The sequence below is a fragment of the Narcine bancroftii genome, chromosome 5 (genome assembly GCF_036971445.1).
Source record: "Narcine bancroftii isolate sNarBan1 chromosome 5, sNarBan1.hap1, whole genome shotgun sequence".
Lineage (NCBI taxonomy): Eukaryota > Metazoa > Chordata > Chondrichthyes > Torpediniformes > Narcinidae > Narcine > Narcine bancroftii.
This window is the reverse complement of record NC_091473.1, coordinates 140,400,126-140,422,182: the sequence shown is the minus strand read 5'-3', so window position 1 is coordinate 140,422,182 and position 22,057 is coordinate 140,400,126. Positions and strand designations below refer to the sequence as shown.

The 22,057-nt window shown below is 36.5% G+C and overlaps 1 protein-coding gene across 7 annotated transcripts in view; it reads right to left on the bottom strand.

The window, feature by feature from the left end:
- The window catches only part of rpap2 (RNA polymerase II associated protein 2), a 123,668-nt gene that overhangs the window by 70,333 nt on the left and 31,278 nt on the right, over positions 1-22,057 (bottom strand). For all 7 annotated transcript variants that reach the window (XM_069939231.1, XM_069939230.1, XM_069939229.1 and 4 more), the window contains exons 8-9: positions 11,335-11,429; positions 6,380-6,460 (exon numbers count right to left, since the gene is read on the bottom strand). In XM_069939231.1, the coding sequence (XP_069795332.1) occupies positions 6,380-6,460; positions 11,335-11,429 (176 nt within the window). The remainder of the gene's footprint in view (positions 1-6,379; positions 6,461-11,334; positions 11,430-22,057) is intronic.

Sequence of the window (22,057 nt, the reverse complement as noted above, 5' to 3'; positions counted from 1 at the left end):
CGACACTTCTCCATATTCCTTCTATTTCTTATGTAATTCTTTTATTGACAATTCTGGTTCTGTTAAGTATACTATAACATCATCTGCAAATAAACTGATTTTATATTCCTTGTCTTTTATTTTTATCCCTTTTATTTTATTTTCTGTTCTTATCAATTCTGCTAGTGGTTCTATAGCTAACGCGAACAATAAGGGTGATAGTGGGCATCCCTGCCTTGTTGATCTGCTTAAATTAAATTGCTTTGATATATATCCATTTACTGTCACTTTCGCCAATGGCCCCTTATATAATGCTTTAATCCAATTAATATACTTCTCTGGTAAACTGAATTTTTGCAATACTTTGAATAAATAATTCCATTCTACTCTGTCAAAGGCCTTCTCTGCGTCTAAAGCAACTGCTACTGTAGGTGCTTTACTCCCTTCTACTGCATGAATTAAGTTAATAAATTTAAAAATATTGTCTGTTGTTCGTCTTTTTTTAATAAATCCAGTTTGGTCTAGATTTACCATTTTAGGTACATAATCGGCTAATCTGTTTGCTAATAGTTTAGCTATTATCTTATAATCTGTGTTAAGTAATGATATTGGTCTATATGATGCTGGTGTGAGTGGATCTTTCCCTGTCTTTGGTTTTATTGTAATTATTGCTGTTTTGCATGAATCTGGTAAGCTTTGTGTTTTGTCAATCTGGTTGATTACTTCCAGCAGGGGAGGAATTAATAAATCTTTAAATGTTTTATAGAATTCTATTGGGAATCTATCCTCTCCTGGAGTTTTATTATTTGGTAGTTTTTTTATTATCTCTTGTATTTCTACTATTTCAAATGGTTCTGTTAATTTATTTTGTTCCTCTATTTGTAATTTTGGTAGTTCAATTTTAGTTAAAAATTCATCTATTTTGTCTTCTTTCCCTTCATTTTCAGTTTGGTATAATTGTTCATAGAATTCTCTGAAGTTTTCATTAATCTCCGTTGGATTATATGTGATTTGTTTGCCTTTTTTCCTTGATGCCAATGCCATTCTCTTAGTTTGTTCTGTCTTAAGCTGCCATGCTAGAATTTTGTGCGTTTTTTCCCCTAGTTCATAATATTTCTGTTTTGTCTTCATTATGTTCTTCTCCACCTTATATGTTTGTAGTGTTTCATATTTTATTTTTTTATCTGCCAATTCTCTTCTTTTAGTTGTGTCTTCCTTCATTGCTAATTCTTTTTCTATATTTACTATTTCCCTTTCCAACTGCTCTGTTTCCTGATTGTAGTCCTCTTCATCTTGGTTACATAACTTATTATTTGCCCTCTGATGAACGCTTTAATTGCGTCCCATAGTATAAACTTATCTTACACTGATTCTGTATTTATTTCAAAGTACATTTTAATTTGTCTTTCAATTAATTCTCTAAAATCCTGCCTTTTAAGTATCATGGAGTTTAATCTCCATCTCCATAGAGTTAGAGGGATGTCCTCTAACTCTATTGTCAATATCAAGGGTGAATGGTCCGATAATATTCTAGCTTTATATTCTGTTTTTCTTACTCTGTCTTGCATACGAGCTGATAACAGGAATAGGTCTATTCTTGAGTATGTTTTATGTCTACCCGAATAATATGAATATTCCTTTTCCTTTGGATGTTGTTTCCTCCATATATCCAAAAGTTGCATTTCTTGCATCGATTTAATTATAAATTTGGTTACTTTGTTCTTTCTGTTAATTTTTTTCCCAGTTTTATCCATATTTGAATCCAAATTAAGGTTGAAATCCCCTCCTATTAATATGTTCCCTTGCGTGTCTGCTATCTTCAAAAAAATATCTTGCATAAATTTTTGATCTTCTTCGTTAGGTGAATATACATTGAGTAAATTCCAAAACTCCGAATATATCTGACATTTTATCATTACATATCTCCCTGCTGGATCTATTATTTCCTCTTCTATTTTAATTGGTACATTTTTACTGATTAATATAGCTACTCTTCTACCTTTTGAATGATATGACGCTGCTGTTACATGTCCTACCCAATCTCTCTTTATTTTCTTATGCTCCATTTCAGTTAAATGTGTTTCTTGCACAAATGCTATATCAATTTTTTCTTTTTTCAGTAAATTTAGCAGTTTCTTCCTTTTGATTTGGTTATGTATTCCGTTAATATTTAAAGTCATATAGTTCAAGGTAGCCATTTCATACTTTGTTTATCTTCCCTTTCCGTTTCCTCATCATCACCTTTCCTTCTTATCCATTTCTGCTTTCTTGTTTTGAACACTTTATAAGACAACATTTCTAATACATCAAACATTTCCCTTATTCTCCTATCTAAAATTTCTTTAACCCCATTCTCCCCTCCCCCTCCTGAGTTGCCTTTTATCCCTTGTTTGGCAACCCCATCTCCCCTCTCCATTTGGATTTGCGGATTCACTCACAAGCGTCAACTGATTTTGCAGTGACCGTAACTCCTCCCCACCCAGCCCCCCCCGGAAAAGTTTTCAATTTTCATATATAACAAAGGTCACTCTTTTAATTCCCTCCTTATTTCCTCTGTTCCCTTTTATTCCCTTATTAATTCTTATCTATACTCTATATATTTTCCTCTAAATACAGATACACTCATGTACACACATACATACATACATACACATCTACATATATACACACACACACACACACACATATATATATATATATACCCATATACACACATACATATAGTTCGTGGTCATTTTTACTCTCATTACATGTCTTCATCTCTCTGCTTGTTTTGTAGTTGTTCTGCAAATTTTCGTGCTTCCGCCGGATCCAAGAATAGTCTGTTTTGTTGCCCTGGAATAACTATTTTAAGTACCGCTGGGTAGTTTAACATAAACTTATATCCTTTTTTCCATAGGATCGTTTTTGCTGTATTGAACTCCTTCCTCTTCTTCAGGAGTTCAAAACTTGTGTCTGGATAGAAAAAATTTTTTTGACCTTTGTATTCCAGTGGCTTTTTGTCTTCTCTTATTTTCTTCATTGCTTTCTCCAATATATTTTCTCTTGTTGTATATCTTAAGAATTTTACTAAAATGGATCTTGGTTTTTGCTGCGGTTGTGGTTTCGGGGCTAATGTTCTATGTGCCCTCTCTATTTCCATTTCTTCCTGTAATTCTGGTCTTCCTAGGACACTGGGGATCCAATCTTTTATAAATTCTCTCATATTCTTGCCTTCTTCATCTTCCTTAAGGCCCACTATCTTTATATTATTTCTTCTATTATAGTTTTCCATTATATCTATTTTCTGAGCTAACAGCTCTTGTGCCTCTAACTTTTTTATTAGATTCTTCTAATTTCTCTTTTAAGTCCTCTACTTCCATTTCTACGATTATTTCTTGTTCTTCCACATTGTCCACTCTTTTTCCTATCTCTGATATGACCATCTCTATTTTATTCATTTTTTCTTCTGCACTCTTAATTCTTTTTATTTCATTAAATTCTTGTAATTCCCATTCTTTTACTGATTCCATATATTCTTTAAAAAAATATATATCCATTGTCCTGCCTTTCCCTTCTTCTTCCATTTCTCTATGTTCTTCTTCCTCAGGGTTGGCCATCTGTTGTTTCCTTGTTTTCTTTTTACTCTCTTTCTTGTTCTCTTTATCTTCTATGTTCTCTTCCTGTTGCTGTGTTGCAGCTGTCACTCTCAGCTGTGGAGATCGACTCCGCAGCTGTTCCCCCCTCCCGACAGTGTGTTTTTATTCATGCGCATCGCGCATGCGCGGTTGCGCACTTTTACTCGGCTCCGTGAGCCATTTTTGTAGTCCCGAGCTCGGGACTTCCACCGACCTTAGGGAGCGGGCTTCTCTCTCCGTGGCGGGCCTCCTCGGACAGGTAAGGCCTTCACCTTCTTCTTCTGACGTTCTTTCTTCTTCTCTTCTTCCCATTGCTTTCGACTTTTCTCTCTTCGCTGCCATTTTCTTCTCACCTTTACTTTTACTTTGTTTTAATTTTTTTCTTGTACCTTTGTGTTTTGTGTGTTTTTTTTTAAACTTTTCCAGAGAGGGCTGGAATTCCCTGACCGGCCACTACTCCATCACGTGACTCCTCCTTCAACTCTGCATCTACTCAATGAAGCTTACAAAGAACACATTGGATGCAGATATAATGATACCCCTTCTGAATAAAAGAAAGGCAATAATCCATCCCAATAGTGGAATGATTGAGATAAATGAAGTGGGTGGTGGCTCTGGTATTTTGTTCCTTATCTTTTTTATTTCAAATTACTTTGAGTTTTTCTGACATTCCTATAAGGGTCTGTGACTTTACCGATAATTGTTTTTTTGTTTTGGTTTATATATTTTTCTTGTGGCATAAGGGTATGGGAGAGAGGGGAGAGGGGGAAAGCAGACTCTGAATGTTTATACTATTGTTGAATGAGAGATTGTATTGTTTGTTTGGATATGTGTGAAAATCAAACATAAATTATTCAAAAAAAAATGAAGCTCTGAAAGAATTGTGTACATTTCAATGAGATCACTTTCCTCTAAAAGTGCAGACACTGCAGGCAGGTCCAGTCTTTTCATACATACAATAAATCCACCACCTACAAATCAAATCTGGTAGCTTTTGCTGCACTTGCCTATTGCAAGTATTGTAAGTATAACCTTCCTTATGCAGGGAGACCTGATCAGAGACTGGAGGAGCCAGGAGAATTGCAAACTCACAGCTCAAACTTGGGTTCAATCCTGACAGCTCATTGATTTAGGTTGAACAGCTGCTGCCCCATCAAAACAGCCATGCAGCGCTCTCAACCCTAAAACAATCAGCTTATTCCAGTTCTGTTTTCTTTCTTTTTGAATATTTTATTTAAATTTTTCTCCATACATGTAGTAGTCAAAAATTAATATAATAATACAAATTGCAAAAAGAAAACAAACTGGAAATGACATACATAATGGCATATATCCCATCCCCAAAACCTCCTCCCACCCTCAAAATAATTAATATAAGGTAGTGTAGCAGCCGCACGCGGAGACATGGACCGGCCTGCAAAATGACCTCTGCGTGACGGAAAGATGTGGAACTCTGGCGGGAAAGCTGGCGAATCCAGTAAGCTTCGCATCAGTGGTAAGGAAACTATTGGAAAGGATACTTAGGGTAGGATTTATGCATAATTGGAATGCATGGTCAGATGAGGGTCAGTCAACTTGGCTTTATGAGGGGCAGGTCATGTCTTACCAATTTGTGCTTTTTTGAGGGTTGAGGAGTGAATGCTGTCAACACAAACTTCAGTAACACTTTGATAATGTCACTCTTGGTAGGGTGATCCAAAAAATACAAAAGCATGTGACCGTTGGTGAGTTAATAGTTTGGATATGGAATTGGCTGACCCATGGGAAGACAGAAGGCAACAGTAGGAGATTGCTATTTGGGCTGGATGCCTGTGACCAGTGGTGTTCCGCAAGGATCGGTGTTGGAACCCCTATTGTCTGTATAAATAAATGACTTGGATGAAATTGTAGGTGGGTGATAAGTTTGAAGATGATACTAAGATTGGTGGAGTTGTGGACAGTGTAGAGGGCTATCAAAGAATATAACAGGATATAAACCCAGTTACAGATATGGTCAGAGAAAGATAGATTAAATTTAATCAAGACAAGTGTGAGGTCTTGGTAGTTTGGGAGGTCACATGCAAGTGGAATCTGTAGAGCCAATAGCAGGGCTCTTAAAAGCATTGATGTGCAAATGGATCCAGGGATCCAAATCTATAGCTCATCAAAAGTGGCCACATTAGTAGTTAATGTGGTAAAGAAGGCATATGGTATGCTTGTCTTCATTGGGTGGGGCATGGAATATAAAAGTGAGGAAGTCATTATGCAGTTATATAAAAATGTCGTCAGGCCGCAATGCTGGTCACCCCATTACCGGAAGGACGTGTTGGAAACAGTACAAGAGGTTCACGAGGATAGGATCTGTTCCTGTGCTGCATTGTGTTCTTTGAGCAGTCCAAACAATAGGACAATGGGATGATCAGTGATAGTGGGCTTGGAATTGGATGGAACACACAGCAGAAATCGAACATTTGCATTAGAAGGCCAATTTGGTCTCAGTTTTAGTGAAGAAAAAAAACCCCATAAAACTTTGCATTTGTTTTCGTGGGAAAGAATAAAAATGATAAAGGAAATAAATTTTAGTTAAAAAAAAAGTGTTGACATGTTATCTTTGCCTTTTGTTCTGAGACTGGAGCAATAAAAAGATTTGACAGTCAAGCTTGGCATAAATTTGTTCGGTGTAAATCATATCGATAACATAACGGCTGTTCTCCTTGATTGGTAAATACACAGGCATGTTGTTTAGCATTGATCTACATTCACATATACATATACCAGTACTTTTGAAGAGTTGAATCACTTACCTAAAAGTTTTTACAAGTCCATTTAGTTCAGGGAATATATCAGATATCGAAAGTTGAAAAGGTCCCAATAAATTGGGTAAGCTAGGAAAGAAAAATAATCTTTGATGATTACTGTGAAATTCTCAATGAAGAATAATTTTACAAGTACATAAACTTTAAATCTATGTTTGGAAAATTACAAAGTCTACTCATGTAAATTTATAATCGTTCCCATACAATAAGACTCAATTGACAAATTATATACTAATATTTTCCTTCTGGCAGTAGAATTGAAAAATAAAGTTTTAAGAACAAACTTGCACACATTTGAAAGGCGTGATTTTGGCATTTTCACTTAATTGATAGCATATCAGGGGCAAATTTCTGCCACAACTAGCAGAATTGGGCAACTAATTTAACTTTTTGTATTAAATTTACGTCAAAAATGTTATTTAAGAGCCAGTTTAATCGCAAAAGAACAAACATTTTTAATCAATCAATCTGTGGAAAAATCAGATTTTAAAAAAATCACTGAAATCAAGCTTTTAAAAAATGTTCCTGATGACTACATCTGCAAAAGGTGCATCTAGATGTGACTCCTGGGAGACCATGTTAAGGAACTGGAGTTGCAGCTGGATGAGTTTCGGATCATAAGGGAGGCAGAGGCAATGATAGATAGGAGTTACAGGGAGACAGTCACCTCAAACAGACACGAGTCAGCTAACTGGGTGACTATGAGGGAAGGGAAGGGGGGCGGGGGTGGAGACAGACAGTGCAGAGTACCCCTGTGGCCATTCTCCTCAATAAGTATATTGTTTTGGATACGGGGTTTTGGGGGGATGATGTACCAGGGACAAGTCACAGTGGCCAGGTCTCTGGCATGGGAGCTAGCCCCTCGGCTTAGAAAGGAAGGGGGGGAAAAAAAGAGGAGAACTCTTGTAATTGGGGAGTTGCTGGTTAGGGGAGCAGATAGGAGGTTTGCTGGACAAGATCGGGGCTCCTAGTTGGTATGTTTCCTCCCAGTTGACAAGGTCAGGGATGTCTCTGATCGAGTACACAGCATTCTGGAGGGGGAGGGCGAGCAGCTAGATATCGTGGTCAAGTGGAGACCAATGTCATAGATAGGAGTAATGATGAGGATCTGAAGAAAGAGTATACGGAGTTAGGAAAAAAGTTAAAAATCAGGACCTCAAGGGTAGTAATCTCGGGATTGCTGCCTGTGCCACACACTAGAGTGGGTAGGAATAGGAAATGTGGCAAATCAATGTGTGGCTAAAGAATTGGTGTAAGGGGCAGGGGTTCACATTTGTGGATCATTGGGATCTCTTCTGGGGAAGGTCTTACCTGTAAAAAGGGACGGGCTGCATTTGAACAAGAAGGGGACCCATATCTTGGTGGGCAGGTTTGCTAGAGCAGTTAGGGAGGGGGGTGGGAATCAGAATGAGAATGCAGAGATTAGGGTAGAAAAACACCTGGATTTGAAAAGACAGAGGAATCAGAATATTAAAGTTAATGAAGGGGTGGGGGTGGTAAAAGTAGATGGTAATTAAAGGAGTGTATATGTCTATAATTCAAAGCAAGGAGTATACATTTCAATGCAAGGAGCATAGTAAGAAAGGTGGATGAGTTTAGAGCATGGATTGGCACGTGGAAATATGATATTGTAGCCATCAGTGAAGCTTTGTTGCAGGAAGGGCATGAGGCGCAAAATATTCCAGGATTTTATTTTAGGTGTGATAGAATGGGGGGTGGGGGAATAAAAGGTAGAAGAGACACATTGCTTGTTAGAGAAAACATTACAGCGGTGCTATGGCAGGATAGATTGGAGGACTCATCCAGTGAAGCTTTTGGGTGGTATTGAGGAATGAGAAAGGCATGAAACACTTATAGGAGTGTATTTATAGACCACCTAATGGGCAAATTTGTAAGGAGATAGCATATATGTGTAATAAACATAAAGTGGTGATTATAGGAGATTTTAACTTTCCACCCATTGACTGGGACACCCACACTGTAAAAGGGCTGGATGGGTTGGAGTTTGTCAAATGTGTTCAGAAAATTTTTCAAAATCAATACTTAGAAGAACCAACTGGAGAGGAGGCAGTGTGGATCATCTATTAGGGAATGAAATAGGTCAGAGGTCAGGTGACAGAGATTTGTGTTGGGGAACACTTTGGGTCTAGTGATCATAATACGATTAGTTTTAGGTTAATAATGGAGAAGGATAGGGCTGGGTCTAAGGTTGAGATTCTTGATTGGATAAGGAAAATTTCAAGAAGATGCAAAAGGATTTAGAGGATGTGGATTGGGATAATTTCAGGGAAGGATGGAGCAGATAAATGGAGGATATTCAAAGGGGAAATTTTGAAAGTACAGAGTCAGTATGTCCCTGTGAGGATTAAAGGAAAGATTAGAAAATATAGGGAGCCTTGATTTTCGAAGGATATTGGGAATTTGGTTCAGAGGAAAAGGGATGTGGACAACAGGTATAGACATCAGGAAATAGATGAGGTGTTTGAGGAATATAAGGGATGTTAAAAAAAATCTTAAGAAAGATACTTTGCCAGGCAAGGTAAAAAAAAATTAATAAAAATCTTAAGGGTTTCTACAGTTACATTTAAAGTAAGAGTAGTGAGGGATAAAATTGGGCCCCTTGAGGATCAGAGGGGTAGGCTTTGTGAGAAGTCAGAAGAGATGGGAGAAATTTTAATTTTTTTTTCTTCTGTATTCATTAAGGAAAGGAATATTGAGCCGGGTGAAGTAAGGAAATCTGGTAGTGAGGTCATGAATAATATACAGATTAATGAAGAGGTCATATTTGACTATTTTAAAGAGAATCAAGGTGGATAAATCCCTAGATTCTGACAAGATATTCCCTAGGACCCTGAAGGAGGTTAGTGTACAAATAGTGGGGGCTCTGACAGAAATATTTAAAATGTCACTGGCCACAGGGGAGGTGCCGGAGGATTGGAGGGTAGCTTATGTTGTTCCACTGTTTAAAAAAGAATCCAAAAGTAAACTTGGTAATTATAGGCCTGTAATTATAGGCCTGACGTTGGTGGTGGGTAAATTAATGGAATGTGAACTTAGAGATAGTATATACAATTATTTGGAAAGACAGGGATTGATTAGGAGTAGTCAATACGGTTATATACGTGGTAGATCATGTTTCACAAACCTTATAGAGATTTTCAAGGAGGTTTCTAAGAAGGTTGACAAGGGGAAGGCTGTGGATGTTGTCTATATAGACTTTAGTAAGGCTTTTGACAAGGTTCCGCATAAGAGGTTAGTTAGGAAGGTTCAAGCATTAGCTATTAATGTTGAAGTAGTGAAATGGATTCAACAATGTTTGGATTGGAGATGCCAGAGGGTTGTGGTGGAAATCTATTCAATATCTTTTAAATGACACTGAAGATCATAAATTAAACTGAAAGTAATTTGTGCATACTTTCTTTTCTTTCAGTTATGCTATATTTAAAAAACTCTACAATCGGAACTGTAAGTTTTTAAAAAATACAGGTATACTCCACTTTATGAAGGTAGAGTGTTCCTGAAAAACTGCTTGTAAACCCATTATACTCTTTGCAAAAGTGAACACGGGTTTATTTATATAAGCTTAATAATTCGTAATTCAAGTATTCGTAAAGTGGGGTTTACCTATATACAACAGCAGTAATTTCCGGGAAGACAGCAAAACAAGCTTGAATGCTACAACATTGATAGCTGCTGTCCTCAGCTGAAAAATAGTGAGGGACATCGTGGAGGGGGAAACAACAATTCTACAGAAACAAAGCCTTTGTATAATATTAATCTTTTCATACTTTACTAATAGAGAAAATATTTTTAAATAGATTTTTGAACAAATATAACTTTTTTAATTCACTCATGCAATGTGGATGTCTCTACCAATCATTTCTATATGCTCATAATTAGCATCAATGAGACAAGCTTTTTAAAATCTCGATGTTGTCAATTACTTTCAATTAAGTTCTCTAATTGCCAAGAGGAGAAATTTCAGCACTAGTCAATGGTCCCTTTGGCCAAATCCCTGTCTGCTAGTCCAGTTGTCACTTCCTAGTCCTTTTCACTATGGATCCAGTTGAGAATACCAAACACATGATGCAAGCCTTTGCAACCAGCTGCAGTCAGAAGTGCCCTGCAGTAGTCCATCTTAACCAGGTCTCAGGTTCCCCATTATCATAGATACCTGTCAGTCAATTTAATTCATTGCATTTGATATCAGGAAATGGCTGACTGCATTATATAGAACAAAGACTTTTGGACCAGATAACAGAACTAGGAAACTATGTCATGATGACAGTTTTGATTCACACATGACATGCTTCACAGTGTGGAAGAACAGAAGGATCTTGGGGTTCATATTCATAGATCTCTCAAAGTTGCTGCACAGATTGATAGGGTAGTTAAGAAGGCTTGATATGCTGGCCTTCATTAGACAGAGTTTGAGTTCAAGAGTCATGAGGTAATATTGCAGCTCTAGCAATAAGTCTGGTTAGATCACACTTGAAATATTGTGTTTAATTCTGGTTGTCTCATAACAGAAGCTATGGAGAGGGTGCAGAGGAGATTTAGTAGGATGTTGCCTGGATTGGAGAACATACCTAATGAGGCAAGGTTTTTTTCCTTTGGAGTGTAGATGAAAAGTATCTTAATAGAGGTCTGCCAGATTATGGGAGACACAAATAGGGTGGACAGCCAGCACCTTTTCCCAGTACAAGAATAGCAAACACCAGAGAATATCTGTACAAGGTGAGGGGAGGAAAGTTGAGGGGATATGTCAAGGATAAGTTTTTTTATTAAACACAGTGTGTGCCTGAAATGCATTGCCAGGCCCAGGGGTGGTGGAGGAGGTTGGTACAATTTTGAAGAAATATATAGTTTCAATGCATTTTTAAAAGTTATTAAAATACAACATTCCAGAATCTAGATTCAAAAATTGTGCAGTTGTTACTTACACTTTTTTTAATGCATCTAGAACAATGCGCTTGCGGATCTGGTTCTGTGCTTCAGAGTCTAACAAAGGAAGAACTGGATCCCTCTCTCTATTTTCCTAAGTATCAAATGAAATGCAACTTAGTATCATTTAAGTTATGAATTGTTCTGTCTGGAAATTGGAAAATCTGGTCGGTTTAATAAATTCTCTTTCATATTTAACATCAAGAATTAAATCTAGCCTGGAAAAAAAATGAAATGAAATAAAAATAATCTATAAACTGATAGTTTCATTCTACTTATACTTTCTCCAATGCTGCAGAAGGGAGAACAATGCAATTTAAAAACAGATTTAGAATATCAGATTAATAATAAAATGAAATTAAAATCCAATGCAGGTTACTGGTTAAATTTTTTTTTAAATCTTGTTCACTTAGTACATTTTAGTTCACTTTAGAGAAAATGTTGTATTTAATCTATTTATAAACTGCCAAAATGTTTGGCCTGAGTGTCAGCCTGAAGAAAACTGAGGTCCTCCATCAGCCAGCTTCCCACCATGACTACCAGCCCCCCCATATCTCCATCGGGCACACAAAACTCAAAACGGTCAACCAGTTTACCTATCTCGGCTGTACCATTTCATCAGATGCAAGGATCGACAACGAGATAGACAACAGACTCGCCAAGGCAAATAGCACCTTTGGAAGACTACACAAAAGAGTCTGGAAAAACAACCAACTGAAGAAACACACAAAGATCAGCGTGTACAGAGCCGTTGTCATACCCACACTCCCATTCGGCTCCGAATCATGGGTCCTCTACCGGCATCATCTACGGCTCCTAGAACGCTTCCACCAGCGTTGTCTCCGCTCCATTCTCAACATTCATTGGAGCGACTTCATCCCTAACATCGAAGTACTCGAGATGGCAGAGGCCGACAGCATCGAATCCACGCTGCTGAAGATCCAACTGCGCTGGGTAGGTCACGTCTCCAGAATGGAGGACCATCGCCTTCCCAAGATCGTGTTATATGGCGAGCTCTCCACTGGCCACCGTGACAGAGGTGCTCCAAAGAAGAGGTACAAGGACTGCCTAAAGAAATCTCTTGGTGCCTGCCACATTGACCACCGCCAGTGGGCTGATATCGCCTCAAACCGTGCATCTTAGCGCCTCACAGTTCGGCGGGCAGCAACCTCCTTTGAAGAAGACCGCAGAGCCCACCTCACTGACAAAAGACAAAGGAGGAAAAACCCAGCCCCCAACCCCAACCAACCAATTTTCCCCTGCAACCGTGTCTGCCTGTCCCGCATCGGACTTGTCAGCCACAAACGAGCCTGCAGCTGACGTGGACATTTATCCCCTCCATAAATCTTCGTCCGCGAAGCCAAGCCAAATAAGAAATGAAAGAGTACTGTATATTGTTATGAAATATAACAATATTGTTGGCTGATAAATATGGGAGCACCTCATCTTCTCCATTGAGACAGTTGATTAAAATATCAATCCAACAGCAGTTGACTCTGCCAAGCAGGAATATTTAGTCATAGTTTTGGACAGCATGGAAATTGGCACTTCGATACACTGCATGTATTTATACATGCCTATCAGTACCAATCCATTCATTCCATAGTCCTTTCTAATTTGTCTCTCACAATTGCGTCGGGTAACTTTCCCATCATTTATGTAAGATTTGGCTTCCCCATGCCCGTCTTAAAGAAAAGGTGCAACATTAGCTATCTTCCAGTCACTTTTGGCAAATTAAGTTACAAAACTCTTTGTTAAGAGTTCCAACAATCTCCTTCCCTATTTCCCTTAACATCCTGCAATACACTTGGTAAGGCCCTAAGAATTTATCCATCTGCGCGTTTCAGGATCTTCTCTACCTCTTCTTTCATAATGTTGATATGCTCCAGCAGATTTCACCAGCTTCCATGCCCTTCTCTTGGTAAATACATATGAGAACAAGAACCGCACCTCCTGGGTTTTACAAGAAATTCATATATTTTAAGCTAAGGTACATCTGAGAGAATAAACTTTGGTTGAAATTGATGCTAATATTAAAAAGCTTATGAGAACATAAGAAAATAGCAGCAAGAATAGACTAAATGGCTCCTTAAACTTGCCTCACCATTCAACATCATGATGGTTGATCTACCCTAGGACCCAAACTCCTCCACTTTCCAGGTCCCAGCCTTTCAAAAATGTATGCACTTCCTTTTTTAAAACCTCCTATGATTTTGCCCCTGCAACCCCAGGGTAAAAAATCATCAAGATTAATCTCTTCTATTTTTTTTTAAATTTTTTATTTTTCACACCATAAATCACATTAACCATGGTACACACTTTTTACTTTTCACACATATACAGTGCCATTTTCTCCCCCCCACTCCCTCCTCCCATCCCACCCTCCCTACCTCCCCCCTCCCGTCCATTTAAGGTATACATTCTAGGATACATTAAACCAGTCAGACAATGTTGTCATTCAATAAAAATACACCAGAAATTCTACTGAGTCCATTCTTTTCATTTCCTTTTCCTTCCGTTAACTTAGGTAATGACTGTCCCCGGTAGGTTTTCGCTATTGTATTTAATGTAAGGCTCCCAAATTTGTTTGAATATTTCAATATTATCTCTTAAACTATATGTTATTTTTTCCAATGGAATACATTTATTCATTTCTATATTCCATTGTTGTATTTTCAAATTATCTTCCAATTTCTAGGTTGACATAATACATTTTTTTGCTACGGCTAGAGCTATCTTAACAAATCTTTTTTGTGCATCCTCCAAATCAATTCCAAATTCTTTGTTTTTTATGTTACTTAGGAGGAAGATCTCTGGATTCTTTGGTATATTGTTTTCTGTTATTTTATTTAATATCTGATTTAGATCTTCCCAAAATTTTTTTACTTTCTCACATGTCCAGATTGCATGAATTGTTGTTCCTATTTCTTTTTTACATCGAAAACATCTATCAGATACTGTTGGGTCCCATTTATTTAACTTTTGAGGTGTAATGTATAGCCTGTGTATCCAGTTATATTGTATCATACGTAACCTCGTATTTATTGTATTTCTCATCGTTCCGGAGCATAACTTCTCCCACGTTTCCTTTTTTATCTTTATATTTAAATCTTGTTCCCATTTTTGTTTAGTTTTACCATTTGTTTCCTCATTCTCCTTTTCTTGCAGTTTAATATACATATTTGTTATAAATCTTTTGATTATCATTGTATCTGTAATCACATATTCAAGGTTACTTCCCTCTGGCAAACTCAAGCTGCTTCCTAATTTATCCTTCAAGTAGGATCTCAATTGGTAATATGCCAGCGCTGTATCTTGAGTTATATTGTACTTATCTTTCATTTGTTCAAAGGATAAGAATCTATTTCCTGAAAAACAATTTTCTATTCTTTTAATCCCTTTTTTTCCCCATTCTCTAAAGGAAAGGTTATCTATTGTAAAAGGGAGTAACTTGTTTTGCGTCAATATTAATTTCGGTAATTGATAATTTGTTTTATTTCTTTCTACATGAATCTTCTTCCAAATATTGAGGAGATGATGTAATACTGGAGAACTTCTATGTTGTACCAATTTTTCATCCCATTTATATAATATGTGTTCAGGTATCTTTTCCCCTATTTTATCTAATTCTAATCTTGTCCAATCTGGCTTTTCCCTTGTTTGATAAAAATCTGATAGATATCTTAATTGTGCGGCTCTATAATAATTTTTAAAGTTTGGCAGTTGTAAGCCTCCTTGTTTATACCATTCTGTTAATTTATCTAGTGCTATCCTCAGTTTCCCCCCTCTCCATAAAAATTTCCTTACTATTTTCTTTAACTCCTTGAAGAATTTCTCTGTCAGTTGTATTGGCAATGCCTGAAATAAGTATAATATCCTTGGAAAAATGTTCATTTTAATACAGTTTATCCTTCCTATTAGTGTTAGTGGTAAATCTTTCCAATGCTCTAAATCGTCCTGTAATTTTTTCATTAGTGGATAATAATTGAGTTTATATAGTTGGCCGAGATTTTTGTTTATTTGTACACCTAGGTATCTTATTGCTTGCATTTGCCATCTAAATGGTGATTCCTTCTTAAATTTTGAGAAATCCGCATTATTCATAGGCATTGCTTCACTTTTATTTACGTTTATCTTGTAACCCGACACTTCTCCATATTCCTTCAATTTCTTATATAATTCTTTTATTGATAGTTCTGGTTCTGTTAAGTACACTACAACATCATCCGCAAATAAACTGATTTTATATTCCTTGTCTTTTATTTTTATTCCTTTCATATTATTATCTGTTCTTATCAATTCTGCTAGTGGTTCTATAGCTAACGCAAATAATAAAGGTGATAGTGGGCAGCCCTGCCGTGTTGACCTGCTTAAGGTAAATTGCTTTGATACATGTCCATTTACTGTCACTTTCGCTAACGGTCCCTTATATAATGCTTTAATCCAATTAATATACTTCTCCGGTAAACTGAATTTTTGCAATACTTTGAACAAATAATTCCATTCTACTCTGTCAAAGGCCTTCTCTGCGTCTAAAGCAACTGCTACTGTAGGTGCTTTATTCCCTTCTACTGCATGAATTAAGTTAATAAATTTACAAATATTGTCTGTTGTGTGTCTTTTTTTGATAAATCCAGTTTGGTCTAAATTTACCATTTTCGGTACATGCTCTGCTAATCTGTTTGCTAATAGTTTAGCTATTATCTTATAATCTGTGTTAAGTAAAGATATTGGTCTATATGACGCTGGTGAGAGTGGATCTTTCCCTTGCTTTAGTATTACTGTAATTATTGCTGTTTTACATGAATCTGGTAAGCTTTGTGTTTTATCAATCTGGTTGATTACTTCCAGGAGGGGCGGAATTAATAAGTCTTTAAATGTTTTGTAGAATTCTATTGGGAATCCATCCTCTCCTGGTGTCTTATTATTTGGTAATTTTTTTATTATCTCTTGTATTTCTACTATTCCAAATGGCTCTGTTAATTTATTTTGTTCCTCTATTTGTAGTTTTGGTAGTTCAATTTTAGTCAGAAATTCATCTATTTTCCCTTCGTTTTCAGTTCGGTATAATTGTTCATAGAATTCTCTAAAGTTTTCCTTAATTTCTTTTGGATTATATGTAATTTGTTTGTCTTTTTTCCTTGATGCCAATACCATTTTCTTAGCTTGTTCTGTCTTAAGCTGCCATGCTAGGATTTTGTGCGTTTTTTCACCTAGTTCATAATATTTCTGTTTTGTCTTCATTATATTCTTCTCCACCTTATATGTTTGTAGTGTTTCATATTTTATTTTTTTATCCGCCAATTCTCTTCTTTTAGTTGTATCTTCCTTCATTGCTAATTCTTTTTCTATATTTACTATTTCCCTTTCCAACTGCTCTGTTTCCTGGTTATAGTCCTTCTTCATCTTGGTTACATAACTTATTATTAATGCTTTCATTGCATCCCATAGTATAAACTTATCTTCCACTGATTCCGTATTTATTTCAAAATTCATTTTTATTTGTTTTTCAATAAATTCTCTAAAATCCTGCCTTTTAAGTAACATGGAGTTTAATCTCCATCTATACATTCTTGGAGGGATGTCTTCTAACTTTACTGTTAATATTAAGGGTGAATGGTCCGATAGTATTCTAGCTTTATATTCTGTTTTTCTTACTCTATCTTGCATACGAGCTGATAACAAAAATAGGTCTATTCTTGAGTATGTTTTATGTCTAGCCGAGTAATATGAATATTCCTTTTCCTTTGGGTGTTGTTTCCTCCATATATCCAAAAGTTGCATTTCTTCCATCGATTTAATTATAAATTTGGTTACTTTGTTCTTTCTGTTAATTTTTTTCCCAGTTTTGCCCATATTTGAATCCAAATTCAGGTTGAAGTCCCCTCCTATTAATATGTTCCCTTGCGTATCTGCTACCTTCAAAAAGATATCTTGCATAAACTTTTGATCTTCTTCGTTAGGTGAATATACATTGAGTAGATTCCAAAACTCCGAATATATCTGACATTTTATCATTACATATCTCCCTGCTGGATCTATTATTTCCTCTTCTATTTTAAATGGCACATTTTTACTAATTAACATAGCTACTCCTCTTGCTTTTGAATTATACGATGCTGCTGTTACGTGTCCTACCCAATCTCTCTTTAATTTCTTGTGCTCCAATTCAGTTAAATGTGTTTCTTGCACAAATGCTATATCAATTTTTTCTTTTTCAGTAAATTTAGCAGTTTCTTCCTTTTAATCTGGTTATGTATTTCACTAATATTTAAAGTCATATAGTTCAACGTAGCCATTTTATACTTTGTTTATCTTCCCTTTCCGTTTCTCCATCATTACCTTTCCTTCTTATCCATTTCTGTTTTCTTGTTTTGAACCCTTTATAAGACAACATTCCTAAAACATCAAACATTTTCCTTATTCTCCTATTTAAAACTTCTTTAGCCCCAATCTCCCCTTCCCCTCCTGAGTTGTCCTTTATCCCTTGTCGGACAACCACATCTCCCCTCTCCATTTGGATTTGTGAATTCACTCGCAAGCATCAGCTGATTTTGCAGTGACCGCAACTCCTCCCCACCCAGCCCCCCCCAGAAAAGATTTCACTTTTCATATGTAACAAAGGTCACTCTTTTAGTTCCCTCCTTATTCCCTCTATTCCATTTCCTTCCCTTATTAATTCTTGTCTATACTATCTATATTTTCCTCTAAATACGGATACATTCATGTATGCACATTATACATATACACACATATACCTCTTTACCCACATACATATAAATCGTGGTCATTTTTACTCTTATTACATATCTTCATCTCTCTGGTTGCTTTGTAGTTGTTCTGCAAATTTCCTTGCTTCCTCTGGATCCGAGAATATTTTTTTTCCCCCCATAAGATCGTCTTCCAAGTATTGAACTTCTTTCTCTTCTTCAGGAGTTCAAAACTTATGTGTCTTTTTAGTTCTCAGTCTTTTGTACTCTCGTTACACGTCTTCATCCCTCAGTCTATTTTATAATTGTTCTGCAAATTTTCGTGCTTCCTCTGGATCCGAGAATAGTCTGTTTTGTTGTCCTGGAATAAATATTTTCAATACCGCTGGATGCTTTAATATAAATTTATACCCTTTCTTCCATAAAATCGCCTTTGCTGTATTGAACTCCTTTCTCTTCTTTAGGAGTTCAAAACTTATATCTGGATAAATGAAGATTTTTTGCCCTTTGTACTCCAGTGGCTTGTTGCCCACTCTTACTTTTTCCATTGTCTTCTCCAGTACCTTTTCTCTTGTAGTATATCTTAGGAATTTTACTAAAATAGATCTTGGCCTTTGTTGTGGTTGTGGTTTAAAGGCCAATGCTCTATGTGCCCTTTCTATTTCCATATCTTGCTGTAGTTCTGGACATCCTAGGATCCTGGGGATCCAATCTTTTATAAACTCTCTCATATTCTTGCCTTCTTCATCTTCCTTAAGGCCCACTATCTTTATGTTATTTCTTCTGTTATAATTTTCCATTATATCTATTTTCTGAGCTAACAGTTCTTGTGTCTCTATAACTTTTTTTATTAGATTCCTCTAATTTCTTTTTTAAGTCTTCTACCTCCATTTCTACTGCTGCTTCCCGCTCTTCCATCTTGTCCATTTTCTTTCCCATTTCTGTTAAGGTCATATCTATTTTATTCATTTTCTCTTCTGTATTGTTTATTCTTCTTCTTAAATCATTAAATTCTTGCGCTTGCCATTCTTTAAATGATTCCATGTATTCTTTAATAAGAGAAAGTATATACTTTATCTTGCCTTTCCCTTCTTCTTCTATTTCACTGTACTCTTCCTCTTTTTCTTCTTCCTCTGGGTTGGCCATCTGTTCTTTCTTTGTTGCCCTTTTCTTCTCTTCTTTATTGTTTTCGTTGTCTTCTATGTTCTCCTCTTGCTGCAGGTGTTCTGCAGCTGTCATTGCCGGCTGTGGAGATCGACTCCCCAGCTGGTCACCCCTCCCGTCGGTGTGTTTTTTTGCATGCGCATCGTGCATGCGCGGTTGCGCACTTTTACTCGGCTCAGCGAGCCATTTTTGTAGTCCACTTTTTACCGACCTGAGGGAGCGGGTTTCTCTCTCCACCGCGGGCCTCTTCGAGCAGGTAAGGCCTTTTCCTTCTTCTTCCATTGTCTTCTCTTCCTCTCTTCTTACCGTTGATTTCGATTTTTCTTTTTTCGTCGCCATCTTCTTTCCACCTTTATACTCACTTTTCTTTAATTTTTATTTTTGTGCCTTTGTGTTTTCCTTTGTTTTTCCCGACTTTTCTGGAGAGGGCTGGAGTTCACCGTCCGGCCACTACTCCATCACGTGACTCCCCAAGATTAATCTCTTCTATGAGAAGAAATCCCTTGGCATCTCAGTTTTAAGTAACTATTTGCTTATCCCCCTTGTTCAAGGCTCTCTCCCCAGCAGAAACCTCCCAAAAATCTACTCTGCACCTCAGGATCCTACATATTTTGAGAAGATCACCCCCTATTCTTCTAAACAAAATATATAGATCCAAATGCAATAGTTGTTCATGCAAGGACAAACTTCTAACCTCTGGAACTAGCCTAATGGACTGGCCTCTAACTTTTTTGCTATTCACTAACAAGACCATTCAGATGTATAGGATTTTGAACTGGGTTTCTCAGGTATTGCAAAGAGATGCAAAATCTTTAGAGAAGAATTTTGTTCAAAAATGTTACACAAAATGATAAATTTGACATGCATTCTTGAACTCTAGGTGAATAGATTATTGCCAAAGAAATCAATTAGAAACAACTAATGGAGTTGACTGTGAGTTTACTGTATCTTTTATGAAAGATTTAAACCTGATAGACGTATGGACAGTTACACCCCACGATGTGGGATTACTCATTCTACTCAAAGAATGAGTCCCGTATAAGAATAGATTTGCTCTTAATGCCTGCACAATTGAAAAATAGAGTGGTTGAAAGTAAATACTTAACTAGACTACTCTCTGATCACGCATCTCTGACTTTAATAATAATAATTCCAGAGAAGCAAGAGAATGTATACAGATGGTGTCTTAATCGTACAGACTTCTGTAATTTTATCAGGGAACAAATAGAACTGCTTTGTTAAACTAACAAACCCTCTACTAATGATAGTTTCCTAATCTGGGATACATTAAAGCTTACTTGAGGGGACAGATAATTACATATACAAAAAAATAAAGAAAGAATATATGGCAAAGGTCAATGGCCTGGAGAAAGAAATAACAGCATTGAAAAAAGAATACCAGAGAAAGAGCTCAAAAGAAAAATACAAAACTTTGGTCAACAAAAAATTGAAATATAATACTTTAAAAACATAAAGAATAGGAAAAAAAAACATTTTAAAGTCAAACCAGAAGTACTATGAATTGGGAGATGGAGCACATAAATTTTTGTCATGGCAATTAAAAATGGAGAAGACATCAAGGATAATAAATGCAATTCAAAAAGAGCCAGACCAATTAACATATAATCAGAAAGAAATCAATGATACTTTTAAACAATATTATACAAAGCCATATGAATCAGACTTGAGAGGAGACTCTACTGAAATAGATGAATTTCTCTCAGCGATTGAATTGCCAAAATTGGAAAACAGAGATCAGATGGAATTAGATGCCCCCTTTACTAGAGAAGAGATCGAAAAAACCTTGAATGCATTACAGGCAAATAAGTCACCAGGAGACAATGGTTTCCCACCTGAATTTAAAGATCTTTTGATACATCTCATTATGGAGGTATTGGACTGGGCAGTAGAAACTAAGACTCTTTCTGGAATCCTTCTCAACAGCTATCATTACAGTACTACTGAAAGAAACCAGAGACCCACAGAAACAGTCTTCATATTGATCTAGCTCCTTGTTAAATGCAGATTGCAAAATTTTGGAAAAAGCACTAGCCAATAGACCAGAGGAATATCTACCTAAACTGATAAATTCAGACCAGGTGGGCTTCGTAAAAAATAAGGCAAGCTGCAGATAATCTGAGCAGGCTATTTAATATAATACATTTGGCGAAGTCAAAAGAAAATCCAAGTATAGTTGTATTGTTAGATGCAGAAAAGGCATTTGGCTGATTAGAATGGCCATTCCTATTCAAAGTGATAGAAAAGTTTGGAATGGGCCAAACATTTATTGATTGGATAAAAACTCTACATCATAAGCTACAAGCCAAAATTATAACTAATGGCCAAATGTCGTCAATGTTTCCTTTGAGTAGATCCAGTAGACAGGGGTGCCCACTGTTTCCAGGCCTCTTTGTTTAATGATGATCAAACCATTAGCAGAAATTATAAGGAAAGATCCAGATATAAGGGGATTCAGTTGGCCAAGAAAAGCAAAAAATCAATTTATTTGCAGATGATGTGCTGCTATACTTATCAGAGCTAGCTGAGTCTTTGACCAAACTACAGAACACACGGGAAAAACATGGGAGAGTTTCAAGATATAAAATTAATTAGGAAAAAAGTGAAATTATGCCATTAACAAATTTTGACCATGAAAGATACCAAAAAGGAAATTGGCTTAAATGGAAAATGGTTGGAATTAAATATTTAGGAATAATGGTAGATAATAATCCACCAAATTTAAAGAAACTTAATTATCGCCCCTTGCTTGGATAAAATAGAGGAAGACAAAGATGGAGAGATCTGCCTATTACTTTAATTGGAAGGGTTAAGTGTGTGAAAATGAAAG